Raw genomic sequence first — 18,480 nt, 5'->3', positions numbered from 1 at the left:
CAAATTTTTCGTGAAAAAATAAATGGCTTGAACTTTTGCCCCACTGATTCAAACTTAATCTTTTCTAACATTTGAGTCTAATTGAGCTAAAAATAAAATTAAAATAAACTTTTGCCCCACTCGAATTTTTGCCCCACTTTACTCTACATGCTCAACATACTTTGTTAGGGATCACCCAAATATGACGTCCATCATTAGGAGGAGGGGGGGTCTACGAAAGTATGACAGTACGTGTAGAAGGTATTGGAAAAAGCGTGACAGAGGGGACCAGAAATCTGAAAAAAAAAACGATGGACGTCATATTTGAATCGTCCCTTATGTGTTATTTATCCTAATTATTGGGAGCATTAGTGCGGTTGGTGTAGTCAAACAGTTAATTACCAATTGTCTTTGCCAAAGTTGTCATTTTCGCATGCCTTTATCGTGTGGTAGGTACGATAATACTCTATGCTCAGGGAAATAATAAAATTTTCAATTAGGAAAAGATCCAGAACCAACTGGGAATCAAACCCAGACACCTTCAGCATGGATTTGGTTCGTAGCTGCCGCCGTTACCACTAAAGTAAGGAAGGCCTCACGAATTCATATTCAACCCAAAGCTTCATAAACTTTACCGTTAATCGAATCAACAAACCTTCAGCATGATTCTTTTGCATAACCCCGAATGCCATTAACCCGAATGCCTTGAAGTTGAATCCCATATTCGGGGTAACATCAGTCGGGGTAATGTTCAATTCGAGGAAATGGAATGCGAGGTCCTGGCATTCTGGATAATGGAGCAGAGTCCATATCATAATGTTTATGGCGTTAAATGATTTGCGAGTGAAAAATCACAATCCATAAACAAATTGACACAAATTATCAGCCTCTTCACAAATCGCTGAAGGATACCAGCGGAAAAAAATAATCTAAAAACAAAGCGTTTATAGAAGTGTGCCCCTCAGACAAAAAAAAAAGCTTTCATGGAGTCCTCGTTTTCCTCGCTTGTCCCATCTCCATACGTGTGTTAAAAATTTCACACTGAGCTTGCAGCCCACTGGATTCCGATGCGAACGGAATCGGCGTTTTTGTTTACATTTCAAATCCGTCTCTTGGGATCAGCGGGCCAGCAATGGCTTCGTTTCGCGAGCATAGCAACTTCCACCCAATCCGGCAAGTGCTGCTGCATCGGAAAAGCGTGGTGGAAACTGAAGGCCTTCCACCACTCCGTGATGCAAGCAACCAGCCAGTAGTAGATCACTGCTGCCGGAGTCCTCGCAGGATCTGTTGCCACGCTGGGCCCCCCATCGAATGCGAAGAGGCTTAGGGGAAGATGGCCCAATACGCACTGATGGGGTAAAATGGCCCGACTCATTGAATCATTCCTAGAACGTTTCAATCTGTATAATTTGCCAAACGGCGTTCAAATACGTTTACCCAAGAAGTGCTGCTACAATCCATGGACATAAACTCATAGATTTTTACTTAATTTCCCGGTGATATTCAACACTTTTCACTTTTTTGCCTAAATATTAAGGTTTTCCGTTGACTTTATTAACCACTAAGCGTTTCCATGCCACAGAGCAAACTAATGGGGAAGCATGGTTGCTAACTCTTCGAACTCCATACTAAATGGCATTTTACCCCACCCATTTGGTCATTTTGAACCACCCCCATTTTTTAATCAACTTTTCGACACGATTTAAAACCGTAACAAAACTCACATTTGGGAAATGTGTCCATTGTGGTAGCTAGCAATTATTGTAAAGTTACTGTTAAGACTTCGAATGGCCTTCAAATGTGGATCTTATTACAAGAAAACGACACAAATCCTTAAAGTGGCATTTTGGACCATTTTGCCCTACAATTAGATTGATTGAATGAATCTGGGCTTTGCTTTGTCGTTTGGGAGAGGAACAAAAAAGAGTGCTCCTCCTGGCAAAATCTCCGCGTAGGGGTGGCTTTTCCGGCGTGTAAGGTAAAAAAGAACGATTCCGAGTTGGACTTGGACGATCGTAGAGCGTGCAACAACAAATAATTCATGAAATTTTATTTATGGACTAAACGGAGCGGACGCCTGGACTCCGGACGGCCTATACTGTAATCGGCATAAATGGAGCTGGCCTTTCGGTGTCACTCTTTTTGTGACTTTGTGTCGCCGACATTCGCTGGATTACAATGTTTTTGTTTATAAACATTGACATGCAAGTTGAGCATTTTATCAGTTATTCATGGCGCGCACCAGTTTTGATGATGGTGGCAGAATGTGAACATGTGTATTATTCACCGTTCGTTTGCTCGCACATTTTTTCACTTGCGGGCTTTCCGCTCGACCGAATCTCTCCGTCCGTCCAAATAACCTACAACAAATAAAACTACCGTTTGACAGTGTTGTAAACATAAACCCTGGGTGCAAAAACCGAATCCAATTGCCCTAAAATAGCTTCCTTCCTTCCTTCCTGACAATAAATACGTATCGGGTTTCCCGGAAAAATAAAGAAATCAAAATTATTAATTGTATTTATTTACCGACGAACGACGTAAAGCTCACCCCTCGTCATATCGGACCAACACGTGGTTAGCTCACTCCTCAACCTCGCTGTACGTCTTTGGCGGCGGCGGGTGCGGCACGTGGTCGCCTAGACGCGTGGCATCGATAATCAGCAACCGCCGAAGAAGAATGATTAAAATTTACACAATTGCCTTACGGGGGCAGGGGAGGTGCGCACCTACTCGAAGTGCTTTCGGACAAATAAGGGGGCGTTGCGCCCGGATTCGATACTCTGCTACAGGAGCGCGCAGTAGCAGCAGTATCGGCAATTGTAGGAGAACAAGGTGTGAAATGCACCGTCGGGATAAATCGCGCCACTGATATCTCCAAGAAAAAAGGTATTTTAGTCAAACTTTATCATTTCATATATCTCTACCTATCAATTTTTACGCCTGTCATGGAAAAACATTTCCCAATTTTCACATCAACAATATTAGAGATTCTTACAAAGTACCCCAATCTCATTACCCAGAATGTCATCAATTTAATTTCTTAGATTTTGTTGCCACAATTCATTGACTGTTTTTTAGTAATTGCGAGCTTATTTATTCGACTTCCCTGTAAAACAAATTAGAATAGCTTTTCGATTAAATTCACAGTTGAAATTACGTTTTCCCTTAGAGGGCGCATATTACTCCGCCTTCCCTTACTCACACACGACAGGAAATAATCATTTAAATATCACTAATCGGATCGACGGGGGCTGGGAAATTTATGCCAGATCAGGATTGGAATCCCGCTCGAATGAGCAGTTGTAATTGCTCCTTGCTGCTGTCTGTGTAGGCGAGTAACGGGCAGTGGGTGACCGGCTTTGTGATTCTGTCACCGTTGTTTGTTTTGCATTTACGATAAATGAACTTGTGTGTCCTTTGTCGGAAGGAAGATTTGCAAATATGATATTCTTATGCAAGAGGGATGACGCGTGTCGGAACGACAAACTCATAATGTAATTTGACACTGCACTTTTGGGCAGCGATCAGCGCAAATGGCATGAGAAATGAAGTCGTTGAGCGATTGTTGGATTTTGTTCAGAAGAAAAGAACATTTTTCATGTATTTAAAACATGAACATATTAGTAAGACAAATCCTTACTGTTAGGATCCTAATACATGGAAACTTTAAATTACGGAGGAGACGAGTGCGGAGTTACTCACACCTAGCCAGTTCCTGAGTCTGTGATGTTTGTTATGCGTTGTTATACACTCGTGAGCTGCATCGTGATGCAAACTTTTCCACCACTGGTTTAGTGTGTAAAACATGTAGTGTTTTATCTTTTGGAGTTTGTTCGTAAGAAATTCATCGGTAATATTTCAAGAAATTTTGATTTCTAAGAACAAAAGAGGTTGCTGCAAGAGCATGGACACTTCGGCCAGATTTCCAGGCAATGTCTGGATTCTGAAGTCAATTCCGATGAACCGGAAGACAACCATGGATGAAGCTCATAACTAGGCATGCGACTGCTAAATCTTCATGAAATAACCTCAAAGTTGCAGTATGTTTTTATGTCTCCTGGTTCACCGAAAGTGACTTCAGAATCCGGTCATTTTATGAAGTTTGAGTATCCGAAGTATCGATACATGCAAGAAACATGTTATCGAAGCCGCTTCTTCATAATCCGGTCATTGTCTGGTCATCTGGCCGAAGTGCCATTTCAGGCAAAAAGTTCGTGCGGTACCATGTATAGTTTTACGTATTATTTATGTTTGTTCCTGATTTACCGGAAGTGACCTCAGAATCCCGTCTTTGCCAGGCCATCTGGACAAAAAGTCTGCTGAGATTATTTCATAAATTTTGAGTAGTCGCATGCCTAGTTATTATTAAGTTTGTTGGTTGGTTTGGTTTGACTTTATTAACGAGATTTTTAGCCCTGGGCTAGTTCATCTCGGGACCAACGGCTTTACTTCCCTTCCGAAGGAAGTCGTCACTATAACTTTTTACGTCATAAGTGACTATGTCGGGGATGAGATTCGATCCCAGGTCCTCGGCGTGAGAGGCGAGTGTTCTAACCACTACACCAGGTCGTTTGTCTTAAGGCTCATGGTCCACCGGAAGGGACCTCAAAATCTGCTCATTGTCTGGTTATCTAGCTGAAGTATTAATACATGCGAGAAGCTTGCCCTTACAGCAACGCTGAGGTTATTTCATGGAGTTTGAGCAGTCGCATGCCTAGTTTTTGAGCTTTATTCATGTTTGTTTCCTGGTTCACCGGAAATGACCCTAAAACCCATGTTAAAATTGAACATATAGAGAATTGGTGTCTTACATTGGGTTTCTAAAATGATTCCATGACGTTAAAGTAGTCGTGTTCAGGTCAAATTTACATTTTTTCGTTGGCCTCGGCTCCTACCCGGAAAGTAATTCCAAAACCTGGTTCCGACTTTCGCCCCATGCAAGAAAATAATCCAAATGATGTATTATTGCATTATTCCGTTACTTAAAGTCTAAATATGGCTAAAGCCTATCGTTAAATATTTGTTTCGTTGCCAAAGATGTAAAAAAGGTGACTAGGGAGCACTTATTTCCGGTTGAAAGACACGTACAGACCTGAACTTCCGGTTATTGTCATTTAAGGTGAAGATGAATCGAAGCCAAAGTTCAAATTTTTAAGAGCACGGATCTGGAGAACCAAACATCCGTTTGAGCTGAAAATCTAATCGATTGGTCACCACCAGCTAGTGACCAATCGATTAAGTTTTCAGCTCAATCGGATGTTTGGTTCTCCAGATCCGTGCTCTTGAAAATTTGAACTTTGGCTTCGATTCATCTTCACCTTAAGTCATCGGAATATTGTATTGGTTTGTACGGAAGTTTTGGTCGTCCAAGGACTTCAGTGAATATATGTCTAGGGATAATAAGTAATAAGTAATCTAAACTTGATTTTCAAATACTCCAAAGATCCTTGACCATTCATGTGAGTAAACGGTGTATTGTATTAATTTGTGCGGTTGTTCTTGGTCTTACAAGATCTCTATCGAATATAAGTCTTAAGATCTACAAGCGTAACAAATTATCCATAGATAGTTCTATGATATTGCGAAGGCCTCTAACTATTTATATTAGTAAACGAAGTATTGCATAAAATTGATTGGCATAATGGTCATTTGGCATAAAGTCATTTGGCGTAACGGTCTTTTGGTGAAAATATTGCAAATAATATTCTATTAGTTTACCCAGAGACTGCTCACCTTTCAAATATAAATCATTCTTATGAGTTCTTCTTCTTTCTGGCGTTACGTCCCCAATGGGACAGAGCCTGCTTCTCAGTGTTCTTATGAGCACTTCCACAGTTAGTAACTGAGAGCTTACTATGCCAATGACCATATTTGCATGTGTATATCATGTGGCAGGTACGATAATACTCTATGCCCTGGGAAGTCGAGAAAATTTCCAACCCGAAAAGATCCTCGACCCGTGGGATTCGAACCCACGACCATCAGCTTGGTCTTGCTGAATAGCTGCGCGTTTACCGCCACGGCTATCTGGGCCCTTATGAGTTGCGCTATAGGAATAAATTTTATCACTGAATTTTATACCTAAAGCATATTTTTCACAAGCTTACCCTTCTTTCAAATATTGGTTGTTCTTTCGAAATATGAAGTAACAACAATTATAGATATTACAAATTTTACCTTCTTTTAAACTTTTTTTTTAAGCTATAATGACAAACGAATACATCAATCTGTCAAACTTATCAGCAATACGAAAAATAAATAAAGAGAAATTGAACAGTTACTCCGAACAATTTTTAGGGTGTTTTATGTATTTTGGACAGTGTGTTACGCGTATATAATTTGGCCACTTCCATTAAATTTTGCCGTAAATGGCCACATTCTATATGCGTAACGGTCTGTCCAAAATACTTTGATCACCCTGCTATTCTTTCGTAAATACTGTTAATATTTTAATACACATGTATTTTTTACAAACACTGGGTCTTGTTTAGAGATATTCTTGAAAAATGATTATTTCAATTACAAATTATCTCTTCTTTCGAAACTAGGCAGTTCTTTTAGTTAACGCTTCCAAAATTAAACATTATGTTTGATTATTAGAGAATTATGTCAGAAATATTTACTTTTAAAAACTTTGAACATTTTGAATAAAAAAAAGTATTTTGATTTGAAGGCTATTATTTGCATAATGTTGCATCTAAACTATGCATATGAATTATCTCTTCTTTTACCAAGTTTGTCTTCATCATAGTTATGTACTTTTATTAAGTTATGCTTTTTAATAATCATTGAAAACCTGTTCGTGAACCTGCTTTCTTGGCAACCACTGTTGATTTTATGTATTAAAACTCTATTCATTATTTTTTTAAGTGACTGTTCATAAGATTTTTTTTTCCAGTTTGTTTAAGGTGACACGGGAGACCATGTTATTTTCCCTATCTCTCGTCTCAATCTAACAATTATCATCAAAACTTTGTGGAAGCAAATCTCGAGTTTTGGTGAACCGATTAAGCTGAAAATGTATTGGGTTGTGCACTACATATATAGAATCATAAAGATACATTTTCGCATCGATATATGAAGTGATTCTTGGGATTTGCTTCTTGAAATGGATAGGGTGATTATGATGACGTCCCGTGCGGCCTTAACCCGTTTAGGCCTGAGTGAATGCAAAAATTCTAAAACCCTCATCGCTAAGCGAATCCCTAATGGATTCTAATGATTTTTTGTCAGTATACTGGCATACATATCTAGATTCTAGAAGTGGGCAGAGGAACCCGACTTGACCCAGTCACCCACCGGAATAACTCCGGCCACAGGAATATTTACGAGTTTCTCTGTCCATTTCTAAAAACTAGATATGTGTGCCAGTATACTGACAAAAAATCATTTGAATCCGTTAAGAATTCACTGAGCGATGAGGGTTTTAGTATTTTTGCTTTCACTCAGGCCTATACGGGTTAAATTAAAACATTGCGATGTATACATAACCTTATTTGCGTTCTGCATTTGCACTGCCTTGTGCACTAGTCTGCTGAAAGCCAGATTTTTTCTTCTATGTGCGCTTGGTGGTCCAATCTCGGTAAAAAGCTTTAAAAACTCAAATTTAAGGAAACATCAGTTTGGCAATTTTCAAAGGTGCAGGAAAAATCAACAACTATTTATAAGATATTGTGTTTGAATTTGCTTATTTTAAATCACACATTGTGCCAAACAGCCATTATGCCCAACGACCGTTATGCCAAACGACATTATGCCAAATGACCTTATGTCAAACGGGGTACAATCGTACTGTTTCATACACATGTTCTTGATCCCCCAAGAAGTTTGTAGATGACCCATAATGTTCACGAAAATGTTTGGTTACAAATTATACCTAGCTTTCATAAAATTTACTCAGCTCGTATAATATGAGCATGTACTGTAGTCATATATTATCAACACGTCACATATTAGGGTAAGTGTTCCCTTAGTTGTGGGTGTTCCTATAGTTGCGCTAGTGCCATTTTCACTGATTTTATTGCATTAGCCACAGAACCGACACTTCCAATCGACGTATTGGCTTGTTGATACACGGATTAGTTGAAAAGTGCGTTCAAATTGCTTTAAAACTGATGAAATTTCACTTAAATTGCTAACACCTTCCTTACTTGAACCAATAGTTGCGGTAAAGTGTTCCTATAGTGGAGGATCCCATAAGAAAACAACGGATACCGCAACTATAGGAACACAAATTAAAAATATATCGCAACTAAAGGAACAGTGTACCAATAGTGGAGGTATTATTTTTCACTGACATGCCGTGGGTTACTACGATGGAATCATTTTTCTCATTAAGTCAATGGTCGTTACTTCCCGTTACAACATTAAGATGCACATTAATTGCGCTTCTTAAATTTAGGCGGTTAAATAAAGTTCAATTGTGATTAGTACCTCCACTATTGGTACATCTACCCTATCTATGTTGACATGAAAACCTTCATTCCAGGAAGTACTTGGAGGCAGAACATCTTTTGAGTTGAACTCGACAATACAAATACAATCAAAACAACATGTAGGCTTGAATTCTTTGCATACGCAAAGATTTTCAATGTTCCATAGATCACGCTTGCAGGGTAAGTGTTCGCTTAGTTGTGGGTGTTCCTATAGTTGCGGCAGTGCCGTTTTCACTGATTTTATTACATTAGCTACAGAACCGACACTGCCCATCGACGTATTGGTTCGTTGACGCACGGAATAGTTGAAAAGAGAGTTTAAATTGCTTTGAAACTGATGAAATAGCATTAAAATTGCTAAACCTTTTCTTACTTGTACCAATAGTTGCGGTAAAGTGTTCCTATAGTGGAGGATCCCATAAGAAAACATCGGATACCGCAACTGTAGGAACACAAATTAAAAATATACCGCAACTAAAGGAAAAGTGTACCAATAGTGGAGGTATGAATTTAGGTAGTTAAATGAAGTTCAATCGTGCTTAGTACCTCCACTATTGATACCCTATACACTCCCGTGCATAAGTTTGGGTTCACCCCATAAAAAACATGCAAAAGTGTTCTGTCCATATCTCTGTGATTACACGTCCAATTGAAACTCTCTAAGTCGCATTCGAAACGCAAAGAGTTATTCTTACTTCGTATGTATTTCTCCAAAAACATTCTTTGAACTTTGTATACTAAATTTTTACTTGAAGTTGTGACATTTTTCAAAAAACACACTGAAAAATCATATCTAATTTGCTCAGGTGAACCCAAACTTTTGCACTATACACCATACTGACGGGTGAACCCAAACTTTTGCACGATGACTTGACTTACTGTTTCATTGATTTTGAATACTTTCCAGATTTTTCCGCCAAAATTTCGTGGGGTCTCTTCAAAGAATATAAGATTACGATTCTAATGACACTTTGATTTAAAATTTTGGTTGACCCAATGCTGAGGAAATTAAATATGATTTTTCAGTGTGTTTTTTGAAAAATGTCACAACTTTAAGTAAAAATTTAGTATACAAAATTCAAAAAATGTTTTTGGAAAAATACATACGAAGTAAGAATAACTCTTTGCCTTTTGAATGCGGCTTAAAGAGTTTCAATTGGACGTGTAATCACAGAGATATGGACAGAACACTTTTGTATGTTTTTGAGGGGGTGAACCCAAACTTTTGCACGGGAGTGTATATGTAAACAATATTCCAGATAATAAATCTTCGAGCTGTTTAGTAGAATACCTATAAGTAGATGAAAAAACCGAATTTAGTACTTTACCATTTAATTCCACTAGAGTTTGTATCCTTTGACAGATACGCGTATTTCGACCTCAACTGTAAGGCCTTCTTCAGTGTCGTGTACTAGACTCGAGTTGAATGAACATGAATCATTATTTTATAAGCTAAACATGTGCAAAACTTAACAATAAAGCTTAATGTCAAAGCTTATCACATTATTTCAGTGAAAATTATCATTCCAATAAATTATTTTCTATGGGACCGTCCTTACTCAATTGAAGAATTTCATGAAAAAAAGTTACGTGAATTGAACTTACGTTTGAAATTACTTCGTAAAACGAAGTTTCAGTGTGATTCACTGGTCAAGAATAGCACTCGTAAAACTCATCAATTCATCCAGCTTGATAATATAAATCTACTGGACGTGTACACACAATCAGTCATTACGCTGGTAGATCTTGTAGATCTTAAGGCCTAGCCTTTGGAAAGCTCTTGGATATCTTAAAACTTCTGTTGTTATCATTAGTACTCGAAGTTAAATCTTTCAAACATTTATGAGTTTGTAACAAATTTGAACTCATCAATATGTAAAAACTATGCATGTAGATTTGAAGACCTATATTTCAGAAAGTTTTTGGATGACCCAGACTGTCCACATTTTATTTTTCCCACTTTATTTAGATTGTATGAAACAAACTTCGATATATTACTAAGAGCATGTACTACATATATAATCGTCCACTATGTTACTTTTTACGTATGTAGAACTTAAAACCTTGAAATTTATTTAATATAACACAGTGCATGACTGTGGCATCGTAGAATCGAAGCCCATCAAAACGATTCCAAAAACTTTCCATACTATTTAATTTATTTAATATTATTATGCCTGTGAATTTCAGGTTTGTCCAAACACAAACGTCAAGTTAATGATTCTTCTTCTTTCTTGCGTTACGTCCCAACTGGAAGAGAGCCTGTTACTTTTTTTTATGAGCACTTCAACAGTCATTTACCTAATGACCTATTGACCATTTTTGCATTCGTATTTAGTGTGGCAAGCACGAAGATAGTCTAAGTGCTAGGAAGTCGAAAAAAATTCCAACCAAAAAGGATGAACAACAGGCTGGCTAGCCGTAAAACCGATAAATGATAAGTATCATCGAGTAGTTATCGAGCAATGGACTCATAATTGATCGTTTGATAACGTCGCGACCCATTGGGAGCCCACACTATACAAATTTCGTCCAGCACGTCGTTGGCGGGTAGTGTAGTGTAGTGTAGAGTAGTAGTAAGTCTCTCGGCTAGGCATTGCATATACAGTAGAAAACTTTGTGTTTGGATGGGCATCTTATTTTTTCGAAAGAGGTGCGCTTTGCGAAAAAAAGTATTGAGTTGAAATCGAATTCAGGTTATCTTCTGCGTCCATTAGTCCTCTCGTGGTGTAGGGGTAACGCGCTCTATCTAGTGAACAGGGAGCCGTGAGTTCGATTCTCACCGAGAAGATGTGTAACTTTTTCGCAAATTTCACATCAGTTTGTCCATTTTATCAAATTGCAAAGTATGTATAATGTTGAGTTATACGGTAATTGTTTAAACATCCATCCGGATGCAGCCGTAAAACCGATAAATGATAATTAAAAAGGAATATAACCCTAGTTGTCTGAAATACCTATTCATTAATAGTTGTTCACTCATATATTAAGATATTTTTCCTTGAAAAAAGTGTTAAAATCTTAACTGTTGTTCACAGATATTGTTTAACAATTAAGAGTTCTCTGATTTTGTAAGAACATCATTTCCCAGGATTGTCACCAGCCATCCTTTTAACAGCATTCGGTAATCATCACATAATTTTTACGCCATATGACCCAAAACTGATGTGCAGGTACTTCATCAAATTCGTTGCAAGTTTCGCCACTTGTCGCATCATAAATCGCGAATAATGAACTTCCATACACAGAGGAGGAGTGCGATGAATTGCATTCCAATCAAAACAAGCATTGTTGCCGTCAACCCTCCCTTCCCTGAGATGGCTCTCGTTAGCCGACAGGAAACCCATCTAGCCGAGGCAAGGCATTTGTCCCCGGTAACGAATTGGAAATCAAATGAGGCGTTAATTTTTGATTTGATTCACTTGTTTAGCGACAATGCAGTCAGGGACTCTTCCTAACAGTTGTCGCAGCCACATTCTCTAACAAACGAACAACCCGTCGCTGCCAACACTGCCATATGGTTTGTTTTTCGGCCCATGTCGAAATGTAACGTTGTTGGGTCGGGGAGAAAAAGGCGAAAGTGAAATGTCAAATTTAAAACAGGGTGTTGCAAATGAATTATGGTGGTGCTGTAGCGTCGCTAACGAACTCGAAGAACCTGGAAGCTCTGGAAGCATAGGGAAGAAATGTCAAATTGTACTGCACATAGGCCTGTACTGCGGATAAAAGGGGAAAATGCTTAATTGATTATGTTACTTCTGGTGCTGATACAACTAGCACTTTGATAGTTATAAAAGCCGAAGGGATGAGGGTTTGTCGCTACCACATCTAGACAAATATGTCGACTGTACGGAGATAAATTCTGAACGAGTGTATTTCTCTTCCACTCATGTATTCTGAACAGGTCAAAGTTCTGACCAGCGCGGTAAACACGAAAAAGACGATATCAACCGAAAAGCCGGACCAAAGCGGTAGTGAAGTTGTTAATTTTTATGGCCACATTGTCCGAATCCGATCGAATCACGGATTTATTACTGAACGATTCGATTTCGACGGACGGCGAAAAGACAAACACTGCATAGTCTATGCTACGAAACGTTTTGGCCATTGCATTTGGAATCGAAGGGGGAGACATCGATACCCAGCCGTGGATTTGTACATGTGCACTTTTGTGGTGGTGTTTGGCGAGGCGGGGGAGACTGGACGAGCTTAGGCAAGTGTAAATAATTAAGCTGATCGGAAAAGTTTATGGACTAGGAGTTAGAAGTTCATTAAATATTGAAGACGAAGAAGGTGAACTGGTTGCTGTAATGTCGAATGCAGCAGTCTACGGGATACTGCAGCCGAAAAAGAGTTAACCCTATTTCTCATTGGGATGTCCATTTGAAACGAGAAGACAAGAGTGCGTTTAGTAGTTTCAAGATGAAACACATTTCTGATTAGGAATTCAACGCTAATAATTAGGGACAACGGAAATTCGCGGCAAAATTTTTGAAATTACGCATGTTTTTAGTGAAAACATGTTATAAATATATAAATTTAGTGGTATTTTATTCAAATTTAAAATATAAATTTCACAAACAATAATGCCAAGTTTAATTATAGAGTGTTTACTATTTAAAATGGAACAAGGACTCCCAAGTTAATCCTTTCTTTCCCATGCCTTGAACCATTTTTTTCTATACGAAAAAAAATTGTTTTATAGAAAGGGCTTGAACAAAATATGTGGCAAATGGCCTAAGTCTTACGAAACTAGTTCAATAGTTGCTGTTAATTATAAATTGGTTGATCAAAAGTGTTACTGTTGAAACGGTTCACTATTGAATCCATCTGTTTCGGTTTGTCTCAAGTTCATCGAAAATCAATGGAGCTCTGAAGCTACTATGGGAAGGACAGATTCAATACAAAATTATTTTAAAATATTTGGTAGATCATAGACTTCTAAAAGATGTTCTTCTTTATTATGGACTAACAATTGGAATTCACTGCAATTTTCATATAAATTAATCAGGTTTAGCTTATTTCGCGGCAATTCGCGGGATTTCCTAATTTTCGCGGAATTCGCGGCATCCGCGAAATCGTGAGTTTCAATTGTCCCTACTAATAAGTAACAATTAGAGAAACGAAGTGAGTGCTGAGAGATAGTTTGGATTTAAAGACTTTTATTTTTTCTTGAAAAATGTTAATCAAAGTGATCACAAATTGCAAAAATTTTTTTTGCGTCTTCTGATTCTCTGGAATATACCACAATAGTCTCAGTGGTAAAAATAAAATAATATAAAGAAATGCTCAATGCATTTTTGAACCTCCAATTGCTAAACGTACCCCTATCGATTGGAAACTCATCTTTATTACAGTTGCAGTCTGTTGCAATTTAACCAGTTATTTTACTGCAACTTGTCCGTAACGATCAGGGGGAGCGCAACGCTCAATTATTCACACCCCATATGTTATTGGCATTGAAAGAGGCAGGCAAGCCATAGCATGTCACTCTCTCCGGTTCACCAGCCATTATTAGTCCATCGTTGTTACTTCCAAAGACCAGAAGAACTCCTGGACCACCGAAGACCGCGCTGACAGTTTTATCGTCGTCCACAAATATCTCGCTGTTCGAGCCACTTCCTGTTCAACTATGACTAGACTTACCTGTTTCGTTACCGAATCGATGAGCCGCACGAAGATATCCTGCTCCTGGCGAGCTCCTGCAAACAGAGCAAAAAGAAACCCGGTAAGAAAATTTTAAAATTGCCATTTATCCGGCTGATGGTTTCAAATTCAATAAAATAAACTATTAGGTTTATTGCTCGAACGCTTGCCGGTCGGAACAAGATTTAACACGTGCGATAAATAATTGAAAATCATATGCAGACTTTGTATGGTGGAGGGTCGAGATTCCGGTTGGCCAGCCTGGCGGCTTCGGTCTTTGTCTCAGCCTCACAAGGAAGCAAACAATCAAAACACTTAATTTTAATTGGATAAATTAAGAAGATAAAAAAGTTAGCCTTCTCTCTTGGTGGTGCGTCGGTGTCCATGAGTTTCTAAAGCTTGGACATTATACGTATACGGTAACCGGGTGCGTCGTCGGTCGGAAAAGTGAAAGTATGAGCTACGACGACGACGATGGCGATGGCAAGTGCCCCTTGTGGGACTTTGGGAGTTGTACCGTCCCCAAAATCTTATTTGTCTAATGCTCCCTTTGCCGTCGCAGCGATGAAGAAAAGCCCAACCATAAACAAAAGAAAACCGGGCTGCCTCTGGTACGGTGTGTTAGGGTGATTACAATTGCCAATGTTTGTGTGATCAAAAAAGTTGCTAGATATTTTTTCACAATTTCCGTAATATTCCCAGTTTTCATATAACCACGAACCTATTCCAGGATTCTTTGTGAGTTCTTTACGGATTCCATTATAAAACCTAAATAAATTCTATTGAAATTCTTGATATCATGCATCCAGAGTTGTGCCAGTAATCCGATGATTTCTTTAGTGTAGATATCAGTCGTTGGTCCACGGTTAGAAGGCTCCTGTGTTTTTCATAGTTCAACAGACCCATGAGTGCCCTGAAGTAGAACTGAGACCATTTCCAATAAGAACTAACAAGAACCATAATTCGGCAATCGACAACTCTGATTGGTTTCAAAGTTCTTAGCTAAACGATGCATAACCGAATCGACAGCCATTAAATTCGTGTTTATATGTTATGAGCACAGAAAAATATAATTTTCATTATATATTGATGTAACCATTTCGGTAGATCTTGTAGACATAGTAGATCACAACTCTGGAGCACTTTGTATGACCAAGATTAACACAAAAATTCGAAAATCTTAGTTTTATGTTGAGGTCAAACAAGCCCTGAACTATAAATTTTGAAAGCTTCAGAATAGATTGGATGGCCTAGATTATCCAAAATGTGTACCAATCATAAATTGCATACATTTTTTTTGCGTCGTTTTTGCTCCACACCGCTCATTCGATTCTAGATCAAATTCTGAGTGTCCTCCCAAAATTTGAGCTCATTTGGATGAAAATTGAGACTGCACAAGCCCTTCAAAGTTTATATGGGAATTACTATGGGAAAAGCAAGCAATTCATTCAATCGGTCATAGTGTTTTCCCATGTGCTCTTGGGGGTTAGAGCTACGTTGATACTGTGAGATACATTCATCAGCTACAACTTTGCCAAAGATCGTTTTTAAATCGGACGCCTCAGTAATTAGTTATTGATTTATATCCAGTCACAAATTCTTTGGCAGTGCTCATTTAACTTCTGAACAGACAACATTGCTGCACTTGAGAAAGCACGCACAAATAATGGCTACTATGTTTTACTGCATATATCAAGTGATGCCTGCAGAACAGCCCAGTAATTATAGCCAAAGTTTTACAACTCATTCAATAATCAATAACTAATTACCGGGGCGTCCGATTTACGGTCTTCGGCAAAGTTGTAGCTGATGAATGTATCTCACAGTATCAACGTAGCTCTAATCCCCAAGAGTACATGGGAAAACACTATGACCGATTGAATGAATTGCTTGCTTTTCCCATAGTAATTCCCATATAAACTTTAAAGGACTTGTGCAGTCTCAATTTTCATTCAAATGAGCTCAAATTTAGGGAAGACACTCAGAATTTTATCTAGAATCGAATGAGCGGTGTGGAGCAAAAACGATTTTTTGAACCTTTCTACTGGGATATATCACAATAGTCTTAGTGGTAAAAATAAAATAATATAACGTAAACGTACCCCTATCGATTGGAAACTCATCTCCATAACAGTTGCAGTCTGTTGCAATTAAACCAGTTATTTTACAAAATCATTCCGAATATTCCGAAAATTTACCTCGTTATATTTTTTTTTGTTAAATGAGGCCGGAACCAATTTCAAAATCTTGTTTTTTCACCTTCCATCAAAATTTATCAACAAGTAATAATAAAATGGAAATTCAGGTAAATTTTGAATTTTTATTCTAATATGCTCTAATATCATGTTTTGGCACATACAAACGTCAGATCAATAAGTTTTGGTAAATAAACACGCCTTTTTTTTATTTTTCATAACATTGATTGACTTATAAGTTTCATAACATTTTTATGAATTATGAACCGTAATCGTGTATTTTGATGAGAGAAAAAATTAAATCGATGAAGTTCAATAATAGCAATTTTCAAATTGTTCTTCATTGTTCAAGAACACTGCGACAATATTACACTTATATGCAACTTGTAATCAACATTGTTTTAATTTGCATTTACATGCATGTAACATTTTGTTAGTAAAAATATTACAAAAGATTTGAATAAAATTGGTCTACGCCCACTTGTTGCACGTTCTTTTTAAACCTTAGTGACTGTAAGATAAATATGCATAGAACTGCAGTATAATTGGTTGTAAGCGTGTTGAAAAACAGATTAAATTAAATTAAATTAATTAAATTGAAATTTTGAGCGCACTCATTCTACATACAGTTTTATGTTTATGGATATGTATTGCAGAATTTGTTCTAATTTGATTTCGAAGCACGATCAAAGCAAGTGAAGAGAAAAATCGCATATGTAGGGGAAGCTAGCGCATAACGGCTCCCCATAGTAGCATGTCTGAAAGAACTTGAAACTATTGAGAACCAGAGCTACAGTTCCAAATCCCTGATAAAGGTGGATGGTTGTGATGGCTATGACCGTGGTCATCATGTAAAGAACAAAGAGCCAATGCTGTAACGTGCGCAACCCTGATTAGGCGGCTTATCGAAGACCAACCAAGAAAGGAAAAAGTAGAGCAAACGGATTGATTTTACGGCAACAGAACGTATAAAGGACAACAATTGGAAAATCGGATCTTGGAACGTGAGAACTTTAAATGAACCCACGTTTGTGGGGCTCCTGCCTCATGAACTGCGGAATATCGGTAGCTATCCAGGAAATACGCAGGGCTAAAACCGGAGAACGTGAGTTCCGAGCGGTGGATCCCATCGCCTATATTTCATTCAAGTACCACATCTTCTACAGCGGCGGTAACAGAGCAGAACGTGGAGTTGGATTTATAGTGATTGGGATGCAGATGAAACGAGTTATTCCTGCGAAACCGGTGAGCGACCGAATCTGTATGTTGAGCATGAAGGGCAAGTTTTTCAACTACAGCCTGATCAGCATATATATGCGCCAACGAACGATAAGCCCGATGACATGAAGGATGAGTTCTATGAGAGCCTTGATAAGGCCTACAGAGAGAGCCCAAAACAAAATGCCAGGATAGTCATCGGTGACGCAAATGCACATATCGGGAAAGATTGGCACTGGTCAACGACGAAGACAAAACGACTGGTTCGATGGAGAGAGCCAGAGAGTGACAGACATGAAGAATGTCGCCAGAAGCCGTATGCTGAAGAAAAGTGAAACCACCGCAGAAAGAAAAGGCAGCACGTAGAAAGTATGGTAACTGAAGCTCAGGATAGCATGAACAGGAACGATATGTGGAGATTTTTGGCAACGGTCGATGGCGCGCGGCACAGTACCGTACCAGTGCCCACCATGTGCAATGATCGAGAAAGGAATTTGTTGAGCGATAAACGGCGATGGCTACCAGTAGTACTTTCAGCAGTTGTTAAACGGCAAAAATGGAAATGTAGCGAGGAACAGGATGAACATAGATGATGACGATCAATCTGTGGACCCACCGACCATAGGAGAGGCTAAAAAAGCAATCAGTGAGCTGAAGAACTGTAAGGCTGCTGGGAAGGACGAAATCCCGGTCGTAGGTATGAGTGGACGAAGAAATGCCAATCGGCTGCATCGATGGCCTTATAAGCCCAATCTACAAGAAAAGGCACATGCTGTAGTGTGCCAATTACAAATTCGGCGTACAAAATACTATCGCGCATCCTGTTTAAAAAACTGAGACCGCTCGAGGAGTTCTTCGTCGGTGAATATCATGCTGGTTTTCGTGAGGGCCGCTCGACAACAGACCTTGCGAATGATCCTAGTTAAATCTGTTTATTGATTTGAAAGCGGCGTACGATTCAGTATAAAGAAATGAGCTGTGGCAGATAATGCCTGAACATGGTT

The 18,480-nt window shown here is 38.6% G+C and overlaps 1 protein-coding gene across 1 annotated transcript in view; it reads right to left on the bottom strand.

The window, feature by feature from the left end:
- The window catches only part of LOC5578097 (transcription factor collier), a 217,966-nt gene that overhangs the window by 151,119 nt on the left and 48,367 nt on the right, over positions 1-18,480 (bottom strand). Inside the window, exon 6 of the mRNA XM_021850883.1 lies at positions 14,064-14,119. Within this exon, the coding sequence (XP_021706575.1) occupies positions 14,064-14,119 (56 nt within the window). The remainder of the gene's footprint in view (positions 1-14,063; positions 14,120-18,480) is intronic.

The sequence above is a fragment of the Aedes aegypti genome, chromosome 3, assembly GCF_002204515.2.
Source record: "Aedes aegypti strain LVP_AGWG chromosome 3, AaegL5.0 Primary Assembly, whole genome shotgun sequence".
NCBI lineage: Eukaryota > Metazoa > Arthropoda > Insecta > Diptera > Culicidae > Aedes > Aedes aegypti.
The sequence above is the reverse complement of the archived record's forward strand: the minus strand, read 5'-3'. Positions and strand labels throughout refer to the sequence as shown.